This window comes from Rhineura floridana, chromosome 11, assembly GCF_030035675.1.
Source record: "Rhineura floridana isolate rRhiFlo1 chromosome 11, rRhiFlo1.hap2, whole genome shotgun sequence".
In the NCBI taxonomy this organism is placed as follows: domain Eukaryota; kingdom Metazoa; phylum Chordata; class Lepidosauria; order Squamata; family Rhineuridae; genus Rhineura; species Rhineura floridana.
The window spans coordinates 31,577,519-31,602,264 of record NC_084490.1 but is presented as its reverse complement, the minus strand read 5'-3'; the positions used below and the strand labels follow the sequence as shown (position 1 = coordinate 31,602,264).

The 24,746-nt window shown below is 45.1% G+C and overlaps 2 protein-coding genes across 2 annotated transcripts; both read right to left on the bottom strand.

Moving 5' to 3' along the window:
* Positions 1 to 6,606: 6,606 nt before the first annotated feature.
* LOC133367753 (olfactory receptor 14A16-like) lies at positions 6,607 to 7,587 on the bottom strand. Its single transcript, XM_061591854.1, has one exon. The coding sequence runs from the start codon at positions 7,585 to 7,587 to the stop codon at positions 6,607 to 6,609; it is 981 nt and encodes a 326-aa protein (XP_061447838.1).
* Positions 7,588 to 23,506: 15,919 nt separating this feature from the next.
* LOC133367752 (olfactory receptor 14I1-like) lies at positions 23,507 to 24,481 on the bottom strand. Its single transcript, XM_061591853.1, has one exon. It carries the CDS (start codon positions 24,479 to 24,481, stop codon positions 23,507 to 23,509), a length of 975 nt encoding a protein of 324 aa, XP_061447837.1.
* Positions 24,482 to 24,746: the final 265 nt, after the last annotated feature.

Here is a 24,746-nt window from a genome sequence, read left to right as displayed (position 1 = left end):
GAACAATAAATGGAAAAAAGCCATTTCATACCATGTTAGAAACAAAGATGATGAGGTGAATTTCAGGGTGAGATTAAGGCTGCTTTCACACATAGGGCTGATTGCGTTAGTTTAACGGATTAAAAAGATAGCACTTCTGTCCCTATTTCTAAAATCCCTTTCACACTGTAGTACCTGTTGTGTTACAGAACAACAGCTTTTTTAGGTTGATATATCAGCATTTCACTCAACCATCTTTCACACAGCCGGTTTTCGTCCCTCACCCATGCGCACAGTTCCTCACTGTGTAGGAGCTCTCATCCCATCATCATGCAAGCCCTCTCCCTTTAGGATCTGATTTTTAAGATTGTTTTAGTTGTATCAAGACAGGGATGTGTGTGGGAAATACTGCTGCTATCTATGCCAATGCCGGAATACCACTACACTGCTTGTCAGGCAAAAAAAACAATCATGCTTGACTAAAGGGCAGGAATGCACTGCATGCTGGGATGCCTGTCATGTGAGCGGCTGCAGCTAAGGAAAAAACTCCCATGATGTTCCATGTTCCCAGGCTTGCTAACAGATTATTTCTGGTATTTATCACAGAAATTTGAGCTAAACTTCCACTGCATTCCACTAGAATTCCATAGCTATCTTGTGCGTCATGTGAAAGATCAAATATAATGCACAAATTACCAGCTAAGAAATTGTCAGAATAACGGAATAAAGTGCAGTGTGAAAGCACCCTAAGTGAATAATGATTATCATTGTCAAGTGATACTTCATCACAGTGGACACACGTAATCTTTAACATATTGCAAAGTAGTGAGAATGACTGTACCATTTCATTCTTTCTCTTTATTTCGTATCTGGCACATATGCTTGGTAACATGTAGTAAACCTATAACTTACTTCTTCTGTATATAGGGTTGAAAAAAGTCTGTAGCTTAGTGATAAAGTACATACATAATTGGAACAAGCCAACAGTCCAATCACTGCTTTCTCCAGGAAGGACTGATAAAGATCACTATTTAACATCCTGGGGACCTGCTGCCTGTTAGTACACACCAGCCTGTCCCAAACAGGTGCCCTCTAGAAGATTTGGAATACAACTCCCATCAACCCAAGCACTGGCCATGCTGGCTGGGACAGATGGGAGCTGTAGTCTAAAACAGGTGAAGAGCACTAGTTTGGGGAAGGCTGTGGTAGGCATACTGAATTCAAGGGACAAATGGTCTGGCCCAGCATGAGGAAGCTTCCTATGTGATAATGGCTGCCTGCATTCTGGAGAGAGAATGGTTTCAAAGGAGGGGCCATTGCTGCATATAGGTGACCTAGGAATGATTACAGTTGATGAGCCATAGGAATATAAAGGTTGTGGGGAGAAGGAAGGAGAGTTTGATGTTGGTGAAACTAGTGAAAAGGTAGCTCTCTGAGAATCACAACATTTCATGATGCATGTGATATAATGAGTAGAACTAAGGATTTTTTGTTTGGTTTTTGTTTAAAAGAAATTTAGCCTCCACTGGGGATAATGTGACAGTATTCAGCAATAATATTCAACCAATTCACACATTCACAGTACATTAGTTCAGCAAATAATTACCTTAGTTTGTGAATCCCTTCCCCTGAATATTTTAGAGCCTTCTGAAATTCCTCCTATTAAACTTCCAAATTCACTTTGCTTTAATTTTTGATGGCAGATCTTAATGGCAATTGTACCTCTTGGTGTTAGAAATTGCACAATATTCCTTTAATTCCTTCTTAGGTTAAAAAACACAGGAAAAATACCCAGAAAACAGAGCACTCACCTAAGTAGATGTACCTTTATTTATCTATATTCATGGATAGAGAGACAGTTCACTTGCAGGAGAGAGTGACTATGGAAGAGAGAATATCACAGATGGGGTTGGGAGAAACAGGGAGCAAGCAGGAGAGATTCGTTCTTTTGTTTGTAAAGAATTAATGATATATAAAAAGTAGCTTACTATTTTTCTTCATAGATTTCTGTGAACTTCAGGTTCTCTTTCTCCTCCAGTGTGAGTTTACTGTGTATTTGTCAAGTCATAGATGCCATTTTATAAAAGTCCTCCTATACTCAGATCTGTGATGGTAGGAAGAATATATAAACATGTGCTGATTTATTGACATCTCTTTTGTGTTCCTAGAGATTTGCTCTCACAGGAATCCAACACATCTCAGGAGTAGAGGCACACTGGGAAGAGAGCTAACTTTTCCATTCTAGCTAAATCAGCTGTACTCATTTACACACAATTGTTATGGTTCACAGTGACCACGCAATGTAAATTCATTGGTAGGGAGGCACTCCAGGTACTGTATAACCCATTATCTATGGCATACAAAAAAAATGCCTGAATGTTCTTGAAGTTTTTGCATTGCACCCAGATGGTATCTCCTCACTTTGAATTAATCTGTTGCAGAAGTACTCTACCTTTGCTGCATTAGAAAAGGTCTGAGAATTAAAATATCAGGGAAGGGTTTGGGTGTCTTGTCATGAGAATGTTTGGTGATCCTTATTCAGTCACTTTTACTAGTCCTTGAAGTGAAGAAAAATCTGCACTATCACCTAAAATTCTATTTTAGTCCCAAATTAGGAAGCAAATTTTCCAAATTTTGAAATGCTGCTCATGTAAACATATGAGGAAGGTATCCTTTTCCTATCCACCTATCACTCTCCTCAATTCAAAGGAAGTGACTGACCAGAATTTATATCTCAATGAGGTGATTTAAAAGGTATTGGTGCTGCTGTTATTATATGCCATTGTTCCAGGTTGTCATATATTGTTCTCCCCCCCTTTGCTCTCTCTCTCTCTCTCTCTCTCTCTCTCTCTCTCTCTCTCTCTCTCTCTCTCTCTCTCTCCTCAAAGCAATTCTAAGGCTGTGTACATACCATACAACTAAAACCTATTTAAAGCACACTCCTGGGAATCCTGGGAAATATTGTTTGGCCCCCACAGAGCTACATTTCCCACCACCCTTAACAAACTATAGTTTCTAGGAATCTTTGTATGGGGAGGTAATATGCTTTAAATGTGTGGTATGTACCCAGACAAAATAGAAGGTTAGCCTAAGAGATAGCACCGGGTCCAAGTTCACACAGTAAGCTTTATGGCTGGGGAATGGCCATAGCTCAGTGGCAGATAGGTGACAGTTTCAATCCAAGTATCCAAGCATCTCCAAGTAGAGCTGGAAGATTCCTTCCTGAAACCCTGAAGAGCTGCTGCCAGTCAGTGTAGAGGGAACTGAGCTAGATGGTGTGACTAAGTGCAAGGCAGCTGCCTACATTCAATATCATAAACTAGACTTGCCAATCCTGAGGCTCTCCAGATGTTTTTGAGTACAACTCCCATCAATACCAACTAGCATAGCCACTGGTTACTTTTGATGCGAGTTGTAGTTAAAAATTACTGGAGAGTGCCAGGCTGGAGAAGTGCATAGCAAAATTAAGATAAGTGCAAAATTTGAAAGATGCCTGAGTTTTGGTTCTCTTATTGTTTTGGAAAGCGCAAACTTGACAGATTCAGCTTTATATGACAGAACTGAATTTCTCCCCCATTCCCAGTTGTGATACATTGTTCTCCACTCACCCACACAGACAGACTCACACACAGAGACACACACACCAGCCTTCATTTTATCATCAGAACAACTCCTAAGAAGAAGTTTAGCTTGTGAGATAGGAACAGATCCAAGATCACAATGTGAACTTTATGGCTGAGTGGGAATTTGAATCTAGTCCAATGTAGTACTCTAAGCTTGACTCCCACAGAGTGGTGCCTTCCTGGTGGTTTTGGCTTTTGATCCCATCAGCCCAGTCTGCATGGCCAATGGTAACTGATGAGGAGGGGGTTCAATCCTGCAGAGTGTTCCTCTGCAAGCAGATTCCCTGCAGGGAAGCCACTTGCAAGGAGCACACAGCACCTGAAAGATCAAATCCTTGCCTCAGCAGCTCTTTGCATGAAAGATTTAACACTGAAGGGTGCAGTGTCAGGGGTATGTGGTGTTGTGCAAAAATAAGATTTGAACCAAAAGAGAGAGGAACCCTCAAGGTGACACAGCAGCAACTTTGGCAATCAGGGAAGCCACTTGCAAGGAGCACACAGAACTCTGAAAGATCAAATCCTCCCTTCAACAGCTCTTTGTATGGTATGTGTCTGAGATGTATATTTTTAGGATCCACCCTATTTTCTCCGATGTTGTTTGGGTTGTTTTTAACTCTTTTTAATTACATGTTTTTAAATTGTTGTAACCCGCCCTGGGATATATGGGTGAAGGGCAGGTAATAATAATAATAATAATAATAATAATAGGCCAAGATGATAGACTTAATACCAGGGCTTACCTGAAAGAACACACAACAATTATTTGACGTAGCTTTATTAAAAGTAGCTAATTCAAAGTTATGGCATAAAAAGATCCAGAACACCCATGAAAATTACAGGAATAAAACATAATTGGGAATTATAAATGAGAAACCTGTCTAAACTTAGCCCTGTACATATTAGCATAGGTTAGTAAGAAGATTGACCTCACCAGGAACAGAATAACACATGACTCAGATGTGCAGGTGTCAGGGAAGATGTGGGGCAAAAGGCGGGGTAAAAGCTAACTTTAAAAGAAAAAAATCATAGCAACTGGAAAAAAGACTCAGGGCCAATTGGAGAACTCCTGGGATGGAACTTTCAGGCACTCCGTGGCCATAGTGTACATGCAGTATCTCAGCTAGCTAGCAGTCCCATTTAACAAGCTTCAGATGAGGCGTTGAGCACTGTTCTCAATATAACACAAATGTTATAAGCTCATTTCTTTGCTGACAAGAATAGCCCTTTGTCCAGGAAGAAAATCATATTTGTAATTCAGCATGGCAAAGGCATGTTCTGAGGTCAAAAACCATGATTTCCTGAAACAATCTATACTCATTTACCACTGGAAGTAAACATCTTTGAATTCCCGTGGCAGGTATATCTAAGTTGACATGTGTATGATGACACTCTAATTTTGTGTAACTGTGGAATAGCAACTAAAGATAAATTCAGACACAGCTAAAGCAACAGTGAACATCAGCCAATGTGAGTTGACAAAAAGAGAAAAACTGACTTGTGTAGGTGAACTGGAGAAGATGAAGGAGGCTGACGAAGATACAAAAACAGAATTTTGTGTCTGATTACTCAAATGCACCAATAAATTTATTACATTTATTTATTTATTTATTTCATTTGTATACCGCCCCATAGCCAAAGCTCTCTGGGCAGTTTACAACAATTAAAACATTAAGAACAAATATACAAATTTAAAAACACATTTTTAAAAAACAGTTTAAAAACACATGCTAAAATGCCTGGGAGAAGAGGAAAGGCTTAAACTGGTGCCCAAGAGATAACAGTGTTAGCGCCAGGCGCACCTCGTCAACATAATCATTGCATAATTTGTGGGGCACCACTGAGAAGGCCCTCTCCCTTATTGCCGTCCTCCGAGCTTCCCTCGGAGTAGGCACCCGGAGGAGGGCCTTGGATGTTGAGTGTAATGTATGGGTGGGTTCATGTTGGGAGAGGTGTTCCATCAGGTATTGTGGTCCCAAGACGTGTCAGGCTTTATAGGTTAAAACCAGCACCTTGAATTGAGCTCAGAAACATACAGGCAACCAATGCAAGCAGGCCAGAATCGGTTTTATATGTTCTAATCGTCTAGTTCCTGTTAGCAACTTGGCCGTTGCATTTTGCACAAGCTGCAGTTTCCGAACCATCTTCAAAGGCAGCCCCACATGGAGTGCATTGCAGTAATCTAACTTGGAGGTTAACAGAGCATGGACAACTGAAGCCAGGTTATCCCTGTCCAGATAGGGGCATAGCAAGGCTACCTGAGCCTCAAGTGACAGAGATGGTTCTAGGAGAACCCCCAAGCTACGAACCTGCTCTTTCATGGGGAGTGCAACCCCATGCAGGACAGGTTGGATATCCACCATTCCATCAGAAGAATCACCCATTAACAGCATCTCAGTCTTGTCTGGATTGAGCCTCAGTTTATTAACCCTCATCCAGTCCATTGTCACAGCCAGGCACTGGTTCAGCACATTGACAGCCTCACCTGAAGAAGATGAAAAGGAGAAATAGAGCTGTGTGTCAACAGCATACTGATGGCAACATACTCCGAAGCTCCGGATGACCGCAACCAATGGTTTCATGTAGATGTTGAACAGCATGAAGGACAGAACTGACCCCTGAGGAACTGGTAAATGAACTCACCAATAAATGAACTGGTGTTTCACAGAATCAGAGTTAGGAGTGACCTCAATAGTCATCTTGTCCAACTCCCTACTGATGCAAGAAATCACTCATGCAGCATTCCTGACAGATAGCCAAGTAGCTTCTACTTAACAGTGTCTGTTCTCCCCTTCTGAGAACTTCTGTTCTACTCTTGAATATTAGTGCATGCCATCAGGAACGCCTTCCTAATGCTTAGACAAAATCTGTTTTCATGTAATTTGAAACTATTAGTTCTGCTTCTACCTTGTCGAGCAACAGAGAACACAGAGCTAAACATATCGAATTCCTTCAGCCATTCTACATAGAATTTCCACTTCCGTGTCATTAAAGTTATACACAGAATTCACCTTTGCAGAATATGACTTGAGGAGCTATTCACAGAAGAATGCCTTAAACCAAATAGCTTCGAGAGAGCATTTTTAATATCCTTGTTTCTCATGCTGTAGATTACTGGATTCATCAAGGGTGGAACCATGGAATATATCACTGCAATTGCCAAATCTAGGTGTGATGGACTATTAGAGGGCAACCTGAGGAAGGCAAAATATCCAGTGAATACAAATATGGAGACAACCATGAGGTGGGGAAGGCATTTTGAGAAGGCCTTTTGCCTTCCTTCAGTGGAGGGTTTCCTTAGCACTGCAGTGAAGATGTGCATGTAGGTTATAATGATGAAGATAAAACAGCCTATGCCAGTGACAGCATTTAACACAATAACCCCCGTTTCAATTAGGTACAAATCAGAGCAGGTCAGCTTAAGTAACTGTGGGATTTCACAGAAAAACTGATTGACAACATTGGAGCAAAAGGGTGATGCAAAAGTGCCTCCGGTGTGTAACACTCCATAGAAAAAGCTGCTGATCCATACACTAGCAATCATTTGGATGCAAGCTTGCTTATTCATCAGCATTTCATATTGTAATGGGTTACAAATGGCAATGTATCGATCGTATGCCATGACTGTGAGAAGAAAAAAGTCTGATATTGCAAAGAAGAGAAAGAAGAGGACTTGAGTCACACACCCAGAATAGGAAATGTGCCTTGTGTTCATTATAGAATTGGCCATGGATTTGGGGGAAATGACTGAAACTTGGCCTAGGTCCTGTATCACTAAGTTCATGAGGAACAAGTACATGGGGGTGTGCAGATGGTGGTCAAAGGCTACTACAGAGATGATGAGAAGATTCCCTGTAACTGTTGCCAGATAAAAAACAAGGAACACAAAGAAGTGGAGAATCTGTTGTTCCCGAACCTCTGAGAATTCCAGGAGAAGAAATTCTGTCAGAGAGGATTTATTAGCTATGCTTTCCTCCTTAACATCCATGTTACCTGTGGGAAGAAACAGAAGGAGATTTGTTGAAATGAGAGCTCTTTGAATTTTAAGGGTTTTTTATGATTAAACCTAACCTATTTTAGGCTGTGTCCTGGGCAAGAAAAGCTGAATTTGTTTGTGGTGATGATGATTGTGATTACTTCTACTAATATTATTATTAGCAGTGGTGTTATGTCACTAAGGCACTATTATATTTAAGAGCTTGAAGTGTGAAAGAAATAAACTGCCAAATATCCCACCTGACCTCCAGCCACTGAGCCTGTGAGTGTGTTAACTTGGGATGTATGTCACTTACCCAAGAGTGTTGCCAAATTCACAGTTAATACTAGCCAATCATAGTATTGCCTCCCTAACAGTGTGAAAATAATGTGATAGCTTAATTGTAAAAGGGAAAAGGCCATTTCATAACTTCTTAGATATAATGGTGATGAGGTGAATTTGAGAATGAGGGTAAGTGAAGAGAGATAAGCTTCTCACTGATAAGAGCTAAAATGACATTTTTAACATTCTGCTGATTAGCAAAGAGGATTTGACTACTCCTCTGTTTCCCTTGATTTCTTATATACTTGGTGAAATCATAGTAAGCCTCTAATGTACTGGGAAAGATCCCATCTCAGTGACAGGACAGTAGATGCTTACCCAACTCTGTCCCTGGCATATGAGAAAGATCACTGTCTGACATCCTGGAAGGCTGCTGCCACTCACGGTAGACCAGCCTGCTCCAACACCAATACCCTCTAGAGGTTTTGGACGACAACTCCCCAAATCCTTGCTTGCTGGGGCTGATGGATGTAATAGTCCAAAATGTTTAGAATGTACCACATTAGGGAAGAATGGTGCACAATGAAACATAGAAAGGTGCCTTGTACCAAGTCAGACCATTGGTCCAGATAGGTCAGTATTATTTACACAGAGCCAGTGTGGTGTAGTGGTTAAGGTGTTGGACTATGACCTGGGAGACCAGGTATTGAATCCACACACAGCCATGTAACTCTTTGGGTGACCTTGGGCCAGTTACTGCCTCTCAGCGTCATGAAAACCCTATTCATAGGGTCCCCATAAGTCGGAATCGACTTGAAGGCAGTACATTTACACACTGATTGTCCATGGCTGCAGACAGGAGACTTTCCCTGCCCTAACTGCGGATGCCTGAGATTGAACGTGGGACCTTCTGCATGCAAAACCCTAAGCTACGGCCCTTCTCCATAGGCAATGCTGAGGTAGAGGTACTCATTGTCTGACTCAGCCTAAGGAAGTTTCCTTTGTGACAGTGGTTTCCTGTTTTTAACCAGAAAGAAGACAGGTGATTGAGGAATTGTTATAGATGAACAGCTAAAGGAAAATGAAGGATGAGAATGAGGGAAAGGGGGAGTTGATGAAATTGGTAAATGTTATACTGGTGACAGGCACAAATAAAAAGTAATAATATATGTGATATAAGGAGTAGCTAGGTTGAAATGGAAGCTAGGATTTAAAAAAAGAAAATTTAGGCTTCAGGGGGAATAATTATTTAGTAAACTAACACAAAATATTCAAACATTCTCAGCATATTTCTATTAATTTCGAGAATATATAAAAGGATGTACAAATCATTCCCCTTGAGCATTTGACTACCCTTTCCAAGACTTTAGGGAATATATTTTTTTTTAAAAAAAAGAAATTCTCCCCTTAAAGTACTCAGTGTTTTGCCTGACGCGGAACGTCCAAATTCAATTCCAATGTCACTTTATACTAAATTTCAGTGGCAGGTTTTGAGAACAGCTGTAGAACTCCAGCTTTCAAATTATGCAACAGATTCCTTTAATCCAACTTGCAGTTCACTTGTGTGTGTAAAAATATCCAAAAATATCCAGAAAATAGACAACACAAAAGTCAAAATACTTTTTGCTATGTCAGATTCATGAAGAGAGAGAGAGAGTTGCAGAACAGATTCACTATATGTGGGGTGAAAATATGACAGAGAGATGAGAGAGGGAGAGGGGATGAATGGGGAAGAGAGAGTCATTCCTTTTGTGATAAGCACAACTGGGAAATAAGAAAAAAACCCACATTAATCCCGTTCCGTGCCCGGGACTTACCGGGCAGAGGGGCGAGCTTGCGGCCGCTGCTGATGTCTGGGCCGCCATCTTGGGGGATGCGCGCGCACACGGCGCGCTGGTGCGCCATCGTGTGACACGGCAGGGAGGTGGGGCGGCTGAAGGCTATTTAAGGCTGCCCCGCCTGCTGGCCTTGGGAGGCCCTGCGGCGGCAGCGCAGACACTACGAGGCGGCAGCGCAGGATCGGATCAAGCAGGGCGAGGACTACAGGCTGGGCGGCCTTTGGCCGGCAATTTTAAATTTTAATTTTAATTGACGCGGGGGCGGGTGGTGCACGACCCCAACCATCGATCCTTGGAGCGTGCAGGGCAATTAGGTTCCCCCCCTGGATAATTGGGTGCCGGGAGGGTGCATAGAATAAGCAGGCCGGGCCCTTTCACGACGTTTTGAAAGCATGTCATTTTGTAACCGGGGCCCCTATCTCCCTCTCTAGACAGGGTTGGGCCAGGGATACCCAAATCAGCTAGATATGCCACCCAAGAAAGGGCAAGGGGGGCCAAAAGGGAAAGGAAAGGCCCCCAAAGCGGGGGGGAGATGCCCACCCCCAGCGGCAGTGGGGGCAAGGAGTGAGGAGGGGCCACCATGGGCAGCCATATTAGCCAGCTTGGAGGCCCTAGAGCATGGCTCAGGCCATCCTAATGCACCTCAGGACCAACCTGTGACAGAGAAGGCGAAGGACCCACCACCTAAACGTTATCCGGGGGAAAACGCAGCGGCCAGTGAACAGGGCTGATGCAGGGGCTGTTGCTTCCATCTTAGCGCGACTGGATGCGCTGGAGGCTGGGCCCAGGGCTGAGGCGAGGATGCCCAGCATAGAGACAGGTGCAGCTCCCACCTTGCAAGCAGCCCCGACAATGCAGTCCACAAAAGGACCTTCGGTGGAAAGCACACAGGGTGAGTCCTCTATTGTGCCACACCAACAAGGGCAGCAGCAGTGGGGCTGGGCCCCCTGGGGGTACCCCTACTGGCCCTTTTCCCCACCAGTGGTAACCGAGGGATATGGGCAGGCAGGGACTCCCGCTGGCGGGGGGGAGGTTACGCCACAGCAGCAGCATCCCCTAAGGGAGGCCTGCGAGCAGGTCTGGCACCTCGCCGCTGGGACGGCGATGGAAGGAGGGAATCAGCCCGCCCTGTCTGCCAACCCCCCTGCAGAGATATCTGACCCCCTGGGATCAGTCAGAGAGGGGGCCATACCTTTTGGGGAGACGTCTGCCCCACTAGGTTTTCATCTGCTGCCTGCTACGAAGGACAGAATATGGAAGGGAGAGTACGTGGACCTATTCTCACTCCTGTACAGGGAGCCGGTTGGGAAGGATAAGGATAAAGGGGAACATGCAGAGCCTGATAGGCCCAAGCGGCGACGTGTAGAGCGCTCTTGGTCTAACTGGCTGCCTGCATTCCTTACGTACATGGGGGTGGTAATACAGAGGCAGCCTCATAGGGCCTCGGTACTGATCAAATACCTCGATATCATATATCGGGGCTACTCTGAGTTCCAGGGGACGGCATGGCTGGACTACGACCAGGTGTTCCGTATGAGGGCGGCTTTTGATACATCCCTCCCCTGGGACAAAAAGGAGGCTGACCTGTGGCTGCAATTTATGGCACATTCTAAGCCCATGGCAGGTGATAGAGCAGACAGTGGCCATCTCTTGGCGCGCCAGGCATCAGCAACTCCTTCCCGCGGGCCTGCGGGGCAGGGGGTTCAACCCCGCCTGCTTTGCTGGGAGTTCAGCTCGCGGGGCCTCTGCGGTTGGAGCCCGTGCAGGTTTAGACATGAATGTGCCATATGTGGGGGCCCCCACGCCTGCACTAGCTGCCCCAGAGGCCACCCCTTCAGGGGTGGAAACAGGGATTCGGCTGGCGCAAGAAAGCCAGGAGCTGCAGGCGCAGCTCAGGGAAAGGGGCCCCAGCCCAATTAAAATCGCTGAGCTCCAACACTTACTCCACCTTTACCCCCTAGTCCAAGATGCCCAGTTTTTACTCGAAGGTTTCACAGTGGGTTTTCAGATCCCCTATTTGGGTCCCAGGCGACCTTTCATATCCCGCAACCTTAAGTCAGTAGAAGGCATGGAATCAGTTCTGAGGAAAAAAATTAGGAAGGAAGTAGTAGCCGGCCGGGTTTTGGGCCCTTTTGCAGCACCACCCATCCCCTCACTCAGAGTTTCCCCATTGGGCCTCGTCCCCAAGAGGGCACCAGGCGAATTTCGCCTGATACACCACCTGTCCTTTCCACAGGGTGAGTCAGTCAATGACTTCATCCCAGCAGAGCTGTGCTCGGTCTGCTACACATCATTCGACTGTGCTGTACGAATGGTCAGGGACTGTGGGGTCGGGGCCCTTATGGGAAAGTGTGACATCAAGTCTGCTTTCCGCCTCCTCCCGGTCCACCCACAGGACTTCGAGCTGTTGGGCTTGGCTTTTGAGGGTGAATATTACGTGGACAGGGCATTGCCTATGGGCTGCTCTATATCATGCTCTGTTTTCGAGCGCTTCAGCTCCTTCTTGGAATGGGCGGTCAATAGGCGCGCAGGCTTGCAATCAGTGGTACACTATTTGGATGACTATCTGTTTGCGGGCCCTGCGGACTCAGGCACCTGTAGGGCGTTTATGGCACATTTCGCGGGGCTGGCTGGGGAGCTGGGCGTCCCTCTCGCGGCAGAGAAAACTGAGGGCCCATCCACCGCTCTCACGTTTCTGGGCATCGAGATAGATACAGTGGCCCAATGCTGCAGGCTCCCTCATGACAAGTTGGAGGCCCTCAGGGAGAAGATCTCAGAGGTGGTCAGTTCTAATAAGGTGACATTAGCCACGCTCCAACGGCTGGCAGGCCATCTGAACTTTGCCTGCAGGGTTGTAGCACCCGGCCGTGCCTTCCTGCGGCGCGTATATGACACCATGGCTGGCCTATCACGATCCTACCACCACACACTGGTGACAGCCGCTCTTAGGGCTGACCTGACAGTGTGGTCCACCTTCTTGCGGGAATTTAATGGGGTCTCCCTATGGAGAAGGGATCGCCTGTTGGAGGCAGAGCTACAGGTGCACTCCGATGCCTCGGGTGCCTTCGGTTTTGGGGTCATTCTTCATGACTCATGGTGCCACGGCAGCTGGCCCCAGGGCTGGACACTGGCTGGCCTGACCAGAGACCTGACGTTCTTGGAGTTCTTCCCCATTGTTGTGGCCGTACACCTCTGGCCCGACAAGTTGGGTAATTCCTCAGTCCACTTTTGGTGCGACAACCTCCCCACATTGCACGTTATTAACACCCTGTCCTCTAGAAACCCCAACGTTATGTGTCTGGTGCATTTGTGCTCCAATGTCTTCACTATAATATCCAGTTCCTGGTGCGCCATGTTCTGGGTATTGACAATAGTATTGCTGATGCTCTATCACGGAACCAGATGGAGAGGTTTCGCCAGCTGGCACCGTGGGCAAGGGCTCAGCCGGAGGTGTTCCCCCCAGCGCTATGGGAGATTGGAGGATTGAATCAGAAAAGGCCATAAGCCTTTCTGTGGTGCCCAGCACTTTGGCTGGCTACCAAGGGGCAGGTAGGGATCTATCAAACTTCAGAGAGTCCAGGGGTTACGCCCAGGAGTGGCCCATCCCTGTCGAGCAGCTTATGGAGTTCTGCGTGGAGGCGAAATGGAGAGGCCTTTCAGTCAGGACCATCAAAGGTAAGCTCTCAGGCCTCGCTTTCCTAGCGAAGGCACAGAGCTTTCAGGACTACACGGGTGACTTTAGGGTGCGCCGGATGCTGGATGGTTGGTCTCGCGAGCACCCTTGCCCCCCGGATGCCCGCCTCCCCTTTTCCCCAGAGCTATTGTTTGGCCTGCAGGGACAGTGGAAGCACTTGTGTTCTTCCCCTTTTGAGGCCCTGCTATATCATGCTGCGGCCCTCACTCTGTTTTTCGGGGCCTTCTGAATTGGGGAGGTGGTGGCGGCTTCTAAGACGGATGACTCCCTCTGGGCTCTGCTGGTCTCCGATCTCAGCTGGAGGGCAGAGCAGGCCCTCCTGCAACTCAGGCAGTCCAAAACGGACCAGCATGGTAAGGGGCGCCTGGTGGTATTGGCCCCATGCCAGCAGCAAGAACTCTGCCCGGTAACAGCCCTGCGCGGTTTTGTGGCAGTGAGGGGGTCGCAGTCAGGGTACCTATTCATACATAGGAACTCGCAGCCCCTTACCAGATACCAGTTTTGGTCCGTGGTGAAGGCCGCACTGGGGAATTTAGGCGTGGACCCCAGTAAGTTTGGGACACACTCCTTCCGGATAGGTGCGGCCTCCACGGCGGCCCTCTTGGGGTTCTCTAAAGACAGGCTTCAGGCTGTGGGCGGGTGGTCCTCGGACGCGTACAAGGCCTACATTAGACCACTTGCTGACACACACGATGCCAGCGGCTAGATGTTGCCCCCCCTTTTGTTACCCAATGTCGTTGTTGTTTCAACAGATTGCTGGACAAGATCGGAGCAGCCACGCATCCTCCTATGTGGCCACAGCATGATTTCCTGGGCGGGCCGCAGGGCGGCAAAGTCTCACTTTGGCATGCAGCTGGGGCTCAGTCAATGGGCTGCAGTGCGGTGGCTGGGACGTCGGGGGATGCATTGGGACGGGCTCTTGCCAGCCTTGTTTCAACCGGCTGTGGAACTGGCAGTGCCCCAGGTGCTGGTCATCCACCTTGGGGGCAACGACTTGGGTCTGTTAAAGGGCAAGGCTCTAATTGAACAGGCATGTGGTGACCTCCGGGCCATTGCACGTCGCTGGCCGGGGGTGCACTTAGTGTGGTCAGACATCCTGCCGCGCAGGAGGTGGAATTGTGCCGGTGATCCACGCGGGATGGACAGGGCATGGAAAAAGGTGAACAGGCAAATTCAGAGGGCCCTTAGGTACTTGGAAGGTTCTGTCATCCACCACCCAGAGGTTGGCCACAACAAGCTGGAGCTGTTTCGTCCTGACGGCGTCCATTTGACTGACACGGGCAAGGACATCTTTCTTGGGGACCTGCAGAAGGGTTTACACCAGATTCTTATTGGGTGTGGGGTAAAGGGGGACTAAGCAGAGGCTTGTCCCCCTTTTGTGGTGAAGAAGTGCGGGGAAAGGTTAAAGGGAAAGGGCAGCTAGGTGACACCTTTAGGCACCTTTGGGGGTGACAGGCGGTCTGGAGGCCTGCAGCTCAGGGCTACACGGCCCGGGGACAGGGTACGGGCCGCCTTTGGGGCCAACGTGCCTCATCCGCTCGGAGTTTCAGGGCTCCGAGGGGCGGTGATGCGGGTTGGACCCCCTACACATCTTCAGGGTGTGGCTGGAGCTGGGGGGCTGGCACAGGACAGCCCCAGGCTCAGGCAGGGTATGGTCGCCCGATAGCTGCAAACAGGCTTTGCCTGGATCACCAGAATGCTCCCGCACTTAATCTCCCTTCTGCAGGTTTATTATTCAATTGATTCTGTTTAAATAAAGTGGCCCATTATTTAACCCAAGGAATGGTGTCTGTGTTTTATTTCGGCGATAGGCCGCAAGTAGCTTACTATCTTTCTTCATTGATTTTTCTCCACTTCAAATTCTTTTTATCCTCCAGTGAAATTAAATGACTCCATATCTGTTCAGCCGTGCATGCAATTTTATAAATATCCTCCTGCATTTGGTGCTATGATGGCAATGTGAATTTGTCAACATGGGGAGATGATTTCTTAATAACACTTTTGTGTTCCAAGAGATTTGCTCTCACAGGAATTGAACACATCTCAGTAGTAGAAGCATATAGTAATTCATGAGAATAACACAGCAGTGAGCTATTTCTTTTTTACTCATAGGTGAAGTTGCAGATTTTTCTTCAGTTCATGAACTTGTCAAGGTGGTTCAATAAGATGAGCACAATGCTCATGCTGCGGCTGGTCACGCTTACCTTGCCCTAATATTTTCATTCTCAGGTTTTACCTAATTTAGCTAAGGGAAAAGCCTTGGGCAAAAGGTTAATAACAAATGAAGAGAAAGCATCTGGATGCAGTGCAAAATCCTGAGGAATAATCCGGTGTTAATTTAATTTATTACATTTATATCCCACCTTTCTTTTAAACCCAAGGCAGCTTACATAAGGTTCCCAGGCGGTCTCCCATCCAGGCACTGACCAGACCTGACCCTGCTGAGCTTCAGTGCTGGCCTCATGTGCCTTCAGACCATAGCCTGGGACCATTAATATACTAATGCTGTGTTTAACCAGAGAGACTGGTGCTACTCACGCTGATGCTATTCACATTTATGTGGTACTACTCACATTGTTAACATTGGGCATTAGAGCTATCCATGCCATAATGATTGGTTGTAAATGTGTACGGACAGATATCCGTTTTCAGCAACCTCCACAACAGGCACTGGAGTAAGATGAAATAGTTCTGGCTTTTTAGTTAATGACAGGGACATAGAATTATGGGAGGAGGTGTTTGGGGAAAAGTCAAAATCACCTCTGCTCCCTTCTTATATGAGGAAGGTGTCTCTTTCCTAACCACCTATCCCTCTCCTCAATTCAAAGGAAGTGGCTGGAGAGAATTAGGATCCCAAGGAGGTGCTATGAAGGTGGTTGTTATATCCCACTCCAAGTCAAAGAAGGTTAAGCTGCCATACATTGTTCTCTGCCTCCTCTCTGATTTTATCCTCATAACAACATAACAGAGTGGTGCCCTCTAGATGTTTTGGATTTCATTTCCCATCCACCTCAGGCAGCGTAGCTAATGATAAGTGATAATGAAAGTTATAGTCCCAAAATATCTGGTGGGCACTAGGTTCGAGAAGGCTGTTATAACCACTACATCACTCTGATTCTCACTATTTGCAGGATAATAATAAAAACAATAAAAGCTAGTATCAGTAAAAATAACAATGATGGGGAAAGATTGGAGAGGACAGGACTCATTGTATACACACCCCTTCAGTGCTGATTGGGCAGCTTCAATCACCATCATGTTAACCTTCCTTTCAGCTTTAATTAGGCAAGAAGTAGTGTCTGTATACTGGATTTTGTTGGTAGGGATCCTGGTCTAATAGCAACATACATGAGATGCCTTGTGTTCCCAAATATTAGAATGTCTTAGGAAGAGGTTGAGAGTATTTAGCACTATATCTTTCTCAAAAAATATATTTTTTCTCAAAGAAAACTCTAGATAGCAATCATCTCCTACTCTGCACTCCTTATAATTAGACCTATGACATGCCCTCCCTGAGCGAAGTGAGGCTGTAACAAGGAAAATTACATTGACAGGTGAAATAGTTGTAATCCCAATCTCAGCAGGGCAAAGTAGGCAACTCCCCTCAAAATAAAATAAAAAATAATCCCATGTGAAGATCTGCACTGAAGTGGCATGGGCCAAAGGCCTCCCCCTAGCATGGCCTATTTCAGAAAGCCCCATTCCGTCTTTGTAGGGGCCAGATCAACATCTCAATCAGCCAAAGGAAGAGATGGGTGGGACTTGGAGCAGCAGCTTCTGCCTGGTAATGATGAAGCTCTCTTGGGACTGCTGAGCTTAAATAGGCCAGAGTTAGCAGTCATGGGGGAGGGGAGAGGGGAAGAAGACTAGACCCTGCTGTCATGTGACTCTCCTGAAGCATCTTCCTCTAATATCTGGGACGCAAAAGGGTCTAGAAGAAGAGGCTTCCCTAATCACCCAAACTCTCTGGGGCAGGGTTACTGTGGGACTTTCCCACTGGGGGTTATCCTAGAGTTTCCTGCAAAGGGGGCAGCAGGCTTGGCCAGGGCCATTCCCTTTACAAAGAAACTTGTTTATTTATTTATTATTTCAATTTCTATACCGCCCATAGCAAGCTCTCTGGGTGGTGTACAACCAATAGAAATATAACATTACATTTCAATTATTAAAATGCCTAATCTTTAAAACAGGAATTAGACCCACAAACAAAACATATAACTAACATAAGTAACATTCAGTACAAAAATTAAAATATTAAATTTTAAAATTTTAAATGTTAAGATGTTAAAATGTTAAAATACCTGGACAAAGAGGAAGGTTTTCACCTGGCGCCGAAAAGATAGTAAAGTAGGCGCCAGGCGTACCTCGTCAGGAAGGGTGTTCCAAAGTTCGGGGGCCACCACCGAGAAGGCCCTCTTTCTTGTAGTCGCCCTCCAGGCGTCTTTCTGAGTAAGCACCCGGAGGAGGGCCTTCGATGTTGAGTGTAGTGCCCGGGTAGGTTCATATCGGGAGAGACACTCCATCAGGTATTGTGGGCCCATGCCGTGTAAGGCTTTATAGGTCAAAGCCAGCACCTTGAATTGGGCCCGGAAACGTATAGGCAGCCAGTGCAGGCCAGCCAGAATTGGTGTTATATGTGCCGACCGTTTGGTCCCAGTTATTAATTTGGCCGCTGCATTCTGCACCAGCTGCAGTTTCCAAACTGTCTTCAAGGGCAGCCCCACGTAAAGTGCATTGCAGTAGTCCAATCTTGAGGTTACCAGAGCGTGGACAACTGAAGTAAGATGTTCCCTGTCCAGATACGGGCGTAGCTGGGACACCAACCTAAGTTGGTAAAAAGCACTCCGTGCCACCGAGGCCACCTGTGCCTCAAGTGACAAGGACGGGTCCAAAAGGACTCCCAAGCTACGCACCTGCTCCTTCAGGGGGAGTGTAACCTCATCCAGAACAGGTAGAACATCCAACTGGTCAGGGGATCCATTTACTAACAGCATCTCAGTCTTGTCTGGATTGAGCCTCAATTTGTTCGCTCTCATCCAGTCCATTATCGCGGCCAAGCACCGGTTTAGGACCTTGACAGCCTCACCTGAAGAAGATGAAAAGGAGAAGTAAAGCTGCGTATCATCAGCATACTGATGAGAACGCACTCCAAAACTCCTGATGACCATTCCCAGCGGCTTCATATAGATGTTAAAGAGCATGGGGGACAGAACTGATCCCTGTGGAACTCCATATTGGAGCGCCCAGGGTGTCGAGTAGTGCTCCCCAAGCACTACTTTCTGGAGATGACCTGCCAGATAGGAGCGGAACCACTGCCAAGCAGTACCTCCAACTCCCAACTCCGCCAGCCTCTCCAGAAGGATACCATGGTCAATGATATCGAAAGCCACTGAGAGATCAAGAAGAATCAACAGAGTTACACTCCCTCTGTCTTTCTCTCGACACAGGTCATCATACAGGGCAACCAAGGCTGTCTCCGTACCAGAACCGGGCCTGAAACCCGATTGAAATGGATCCAGATAATCGGTCTCATCCAAGAGTGCCTGGAGCTGGGATGCAACCACCCTCTACTTTAGCAGTTCCTTCCATCACAGACTCTAGCGTTACAGGTATAAAACATAAGGCTTGGAAGGGACCCAAAGACATCATCCAAACCAACCCACAATCCTATAACACTATTTTAGGGATTCTGGTATAGGGCTTTTAACCCTAGTAGCAGCAAATTAACCTTAACCAGGAAGATAATTGGTAGCCAGTCCAATTCTTTCAGCCACTCTGTGTGTGTGTGCATGTGTGCGCACTGGGAAATACAGAGGGCTTGGAGAAGAGGCTTCCCTAATCACCCAAACCATCTGGGGCAAGGTTACTGTGGACTGGCCCACTGGGGGTTACTGTAGAGTTTCCTACAAAAGGGCCAGCAAGAGAACCCCTGGACATGTCACTCTCTTATGTACATTAGATATTGTAGAAGGTCTAGGGACCAATTAGTCTGGCACTTACATGATCCATCTTGGGTATTGGTTATAGCAGGGATAGGTTTCAGAAGGTTCCAAAATGAGAGAGAGGCTTTCTGCTACCGATGCAATCTGACCCCCACTGCGAATTCATCACCAATAAGCTCACCACCTACACACGGAGAAGGAGAAGGTGGAGAACAGTCCCCCCTCAGGTGAAATGATACAGCAGAGGCCACAGCAACAGCCTCCCCAGCAGGCCAGACCACAGATAAGGAAGAAGAAGAGGAGGTGCCACATCACAGAGAAATCAACAAGCTGTTGGCTGGGATGTGCAAGATATCTGCTTAATTCTGACACACATACCGCTTTGAAAGTTTCACTTTCTTGCTCTCTGATCAGTTTTCTATAGTTTTTCTTTGGATCTCTTGAAAATTGTTTGCAAAACATTATGGGATCTGAATACATTCACCCTTGACCAACCCTGCAGGGAACTCATGATGGTGATGGGTGCAGCCATCCTATAGTATCAAATCCATACATACACACAGAGAGAAGCACTCACAACACACTTGTCAGCTGAGCCATAGGGATCAGCTGGAGGAGGTATCACCCCACCTTTGCCACTACTGTCAAATGTGATGAGGTTTTGTGAGGGGGCTAAAACAATTGTTTGAGAGGCTTGAATTAGTCCTGGTGGAATAACTTCTCTTATTCTAAATAATGGAATATCCCTCCACCTTTCAGAGTCCAATAGATAGGATAGACATCAAACTGATATGGATTACACAGATCACCAGAACAGTTTGCAGAATTAGATTTTTTTTCCCCAAAACTGCTTTATTTCATTTTTGTTATACAAAAATATGTACACTATAAACAGGGGTGAGGCTGTGCTGGGTGAGACTGCGAGACTGTACTGGGACCATCAAGGGGCAAGCTTTTCCACCTGCTTTGCCCCCCACCCCTGCTCTTAGTGACATTTTTCTGGAGACTGCCCTTTACCAGGAAGATGAATGCTTTTAGTTTGCTGTTCTTGTTTTATAGAAATGTTAGGATTTTATTAGTTTGATTTTTTTTTGTGGTAAATTGTATTGTTTTTATTTGTATTTTGTATTTTTATTTTTATTTGTGTGTAAGCCGCCTTGGGGGCCTATTTGGCCGAAAGGCGGCCTAGAAATAAAATGTAACATGACATAACATAAACAGTCATAACACGTGACAAACACACAAACAAGCAAATATTTAATGAATAGAATATTGGAAAGGGGGTGTTCATGGAGAACAAACAGACAATATTAATATAATGTAACTTATGAGCAATTCAGCATGATGTGGATTTATACAGTATTCCTAACTATAATAGGTCTAGTTTAAAATATCCACATTTTGTGGAATATATTTCAGGAGGTCAAAGCCAGTGTTCTGCGAGAAAAGAAAGGTGAGTAATTAGCTGGTGTACAACAACAACAACAAAACAACTCCCAACTATTCTAAATTTTACAATGTAAAGTGTGTGTGTCACAGAAGCCGAGTTGGGAGAGACCACAAATGTCATCTTGTCCAACTTTTCCTGTTCTTTCAGGAAATCCACTAATGCAGCTTCCTTGACAAATGGCCACCCAACCTCTCTCTAAAGATTTCTAAGATTCTTGTTCATCATCTTTTAAGAAATTCTGTTCTACTGTCAAACAGCTCATCAAAATGTGCTTCCTTGTAATTTGAATTTATTGGTGCAGCTTCTTCCTTCTCAATCAACAAAGAACATTCAGCTATACATATCCAACTCTTTCAATCATTCCTCATAAGCTGCCCAGTTTTATATCATTAAATGTATATACAAAATTCATCTTTGCACAATAAGACTGGAGAAGGCATTCAAAGAAAATTGCCTAAAACCCAATAGCTTTGACATAACATTTTTAATATTAATATCCTTGTTTCTCATTCTGTAGATTATTGGATTTATCAAGCATCTGACAATGGAATATATCATGGTAAATGCCAAATCCAGATATGATGGCGTGTTAGAGGTGTACTTGACATAAGCAAAGTATCCACTGAATACAAATATGGAGACGACAATGAAGTGGGGAAGGCAAGTTGAAAGAGCCTTTTGCCTTCCTTCAGTACAGGGGATTTTCAGCACTGCAGTAAAGATGTGCACCAAGGTTATATGATGAAGATAAAACAATGACAACACTTACCACAACAGTTTCAACTTCAATTAGGTACAAATCAGAGAAGGTCAGCTTTAGTAATTGGGATTTCATAGAAAAGTGTTTTACTACATTGGAGGAAAAAAGGGATGCAAAGGTGCCTCTGGTGTGTATAGGATTGCCAGGTTCAGGGCTTGAGACTGATCCTCTATCTTTAGGAGAAGTGAAAGTCAGCCAAGTGCAGGTGTTCTTGCAACGCTGTAATGGGAAAAACCGCAAGGTGAAATTCTCCCTTCCCCCTGCACAACTTTTAGAGATACAGAAGACCTTTGGTTGCCAGCCCCAGCCTTCAAGAGGTCTTCTGCATCTTTAAAAGTTGTGCGGGGGGGGAGGGAGAATTCCACCGTGTGGTTTTTCCAATTTCAGTGCTGCAAGAACATCTGCACTTGGCTGACTTTCTCTTCTCCTAAAGATACAGGATCAGTGTCAGGCCATGAACCTGGAAACCCTACTTCAAGCTTCACCCCCAGGGTCCCACAACCCTAGGGGCTTATCCAAACGGAGCAGGATAATCCACCGTTTCCATATCCGGTTTGTCAGCTGATACTCCTCACTTTTCGCCTTTTTGATCGCTGTTTCCCAATGAAACAAAATGTCCCAATGAAATTCCCAATTTCAAACAGCAAATAGCATTTTTGCTGGTATTGGAAGGAGCGGATTTAACCCGCGAAAATGCGTGACACCATGTAACGTCATTTGGACGACCGAAAAATAATCAGCACACATACCGCACGTGTCACACATTTTGCAGTTGTCTGGATGAGCCCTAGGTGTGTAACACCCTATAAAGAAAGCTGCTGAAAGCCGCTGAAAGAAAGCTAGCAACCATATGGATGCACACTTGCTTATTCATCAGCATTTCATACTATAATGGATTGCAAATAACAGTGTACTCATCATATGCTATGACTGTGAGAAGGGAGAAACCAGATGCTAAAAAGAAGAGGACTTGCGCAACACATGTAGAAAAAAAAGTGATGTGTGTTCATGAGGGAACTGGACATGGATTTGGGGATAATGACTGAAATGAACCCTCACAATGGAATCCTATACATATTTGCTCATAAGAAAACCACAGTGAATCCAATCAGAGTTGCATATAAGAGTGTATTCGAAACTGAAGTTGCAAATATGCATGCAATGTACCCTTCTCTCTCTCTTTTATCCCTTTCCTCCCTTACTGTACCATTATTTCATCCTATTCTCACAATTTAGATTGGAAGCCCGTCACAGCAGAGATCTATATAGGCCTGCCCAGACTTTATGATAGCAACCAAGGCCCATCTATAACACATATTAGCCTGACAGAGACCAAGGACAGGGACTCTTGGGCAGTGGCCCCGCACTTATGAAACTCTCTACCCTTAGGAAATGAGTGAGCTCATTTTTTGTAACTTTTCAATCTCCTTTTTCATAATTGCTGCTGTTTTTTATAAATTGTTGCTGATGCTCAACTGCTGTGGTTCAGTTTTAAGAGAAGTGTGATGCATTTTTAATTGGTTGAGTATTTTATCCTGGTTCATCTAGGAAAGGAGATATTTCATCTTTAACAGGCAATTAAATCAGACACTCAGTCAAGATATCATTGGCTTACATGACTTCATCGAACAGGTAGCATTAAATAAACGAATATATTTTAATAATTTCAACCATTCCCATTATGTGAAAAACTCCCATAGGACTGTTCCAACAACTTTAATGTATTTAACTTTTAAAGTATTAATGCCATCATTTAGGACAGGAACAGCCAACGTAGTATCCGCTAGATGCACAGCTCCCATCAGCCCCAGCAGGCATGGCCAATGCATTGATTTTGAATGATGGGACCTGTAGTCAAATAACATCTGGAAGACACCACATTTCACCCCCCAGGGTGAAGAATAATATGGGATGAGGTTCCCAGATGTTTCTCTATGCATGCACAAGGTGTCAGAGCGCCTACATCTATACAAAAAAATTAAAGAATAAATTCTTAGAAGCTTGTCTAAAACCCAATAACTTTGACAAGGAACTTTTTATCTCCTTGCTTCTCATGCTGTAGATTACTGGATTGATCAAAGGTGGAACCATAGAATAGATCATGGTAACAGCCAAATCCAGAAATGATGGGGTATCAGACATGGGCAAGAGATAAGCAAAGCAACCAGTAAATACAAATATGGAAAAAACCATGAGGTGGGGAAGGCAAGTTGAAAAAGCCTTTTGCCTTCCTTCAACAGAGGGGATTTTCAACACTGCCATGAAGATGCGCACATAGGTTATAATGATGAAGATAAAGCATCCCAAGCCAATGACAGCACTTAACACAACAGCTCCAATTTCAATTAGGTACAAATCAGAGCAGGCCAGCTTAAGTAACTGTGGGATTTCACAGAAAAAATGATTAACAACATTGGAACAAAAAGGGGATGCAAAGGTACCTCCAGTGTGTAACACACCATAGATAAAGCTGCTGACCCATACACTAGCAATCATTTGGATGCAGGTTTGCTTATTCATCAACATTTCATACTGTAATGGCTTGCAAATAGCAATGTACCGATCATAAGCCATGATGGTGAGAATAGAGAAATCTGATGCTAAAAAGAGGAGAAAGAAGAGGACTTGAGCAGCACACCCCAAGTATGAAATATGCCTGGTATTCATGAGGGAATTGACCATCGATTGGGGGATAATGACTGAAACTTGGCCCAGGTCCTGCATGGCTAAGTTCATCAGGAAGAAGTACATGGGGGTATGCAGATGGTGGTCAAAGGCTACTGCAGAGATTATGAGAAGATTTCCAGTAACTGTTGTCAGGTAAAAAGCAAGGAACAGAAAGAAGTGGATAATCTGCAGTTCCCGAACCTCTGAGAATTCTAGGAGAAGAAATTCTGTCAGAGAGGATTGATTATCTATTCTTTTCTCCTTTATATCCATGTTGTCTGTGGAAGGAAATGCAGGACAGTTGTTAAACTCAGAGCATGACAGTTATTTAGTGGAGGTACGGTATTTTAATTTTTAGCATTTTTTATGATCAAAAATCTAAGTAATTAGAATAGAAATGAACAATATGTTATATGCGATAAATTCTGAGTTTGATGCATTATTATTGCTATTGTTATTATTAATGTTGCATTTATGCTTGTAAACTATTGTCTGTGGATTTCACTAAGACATATGTTTATTTAAAAATTTGAGAGTA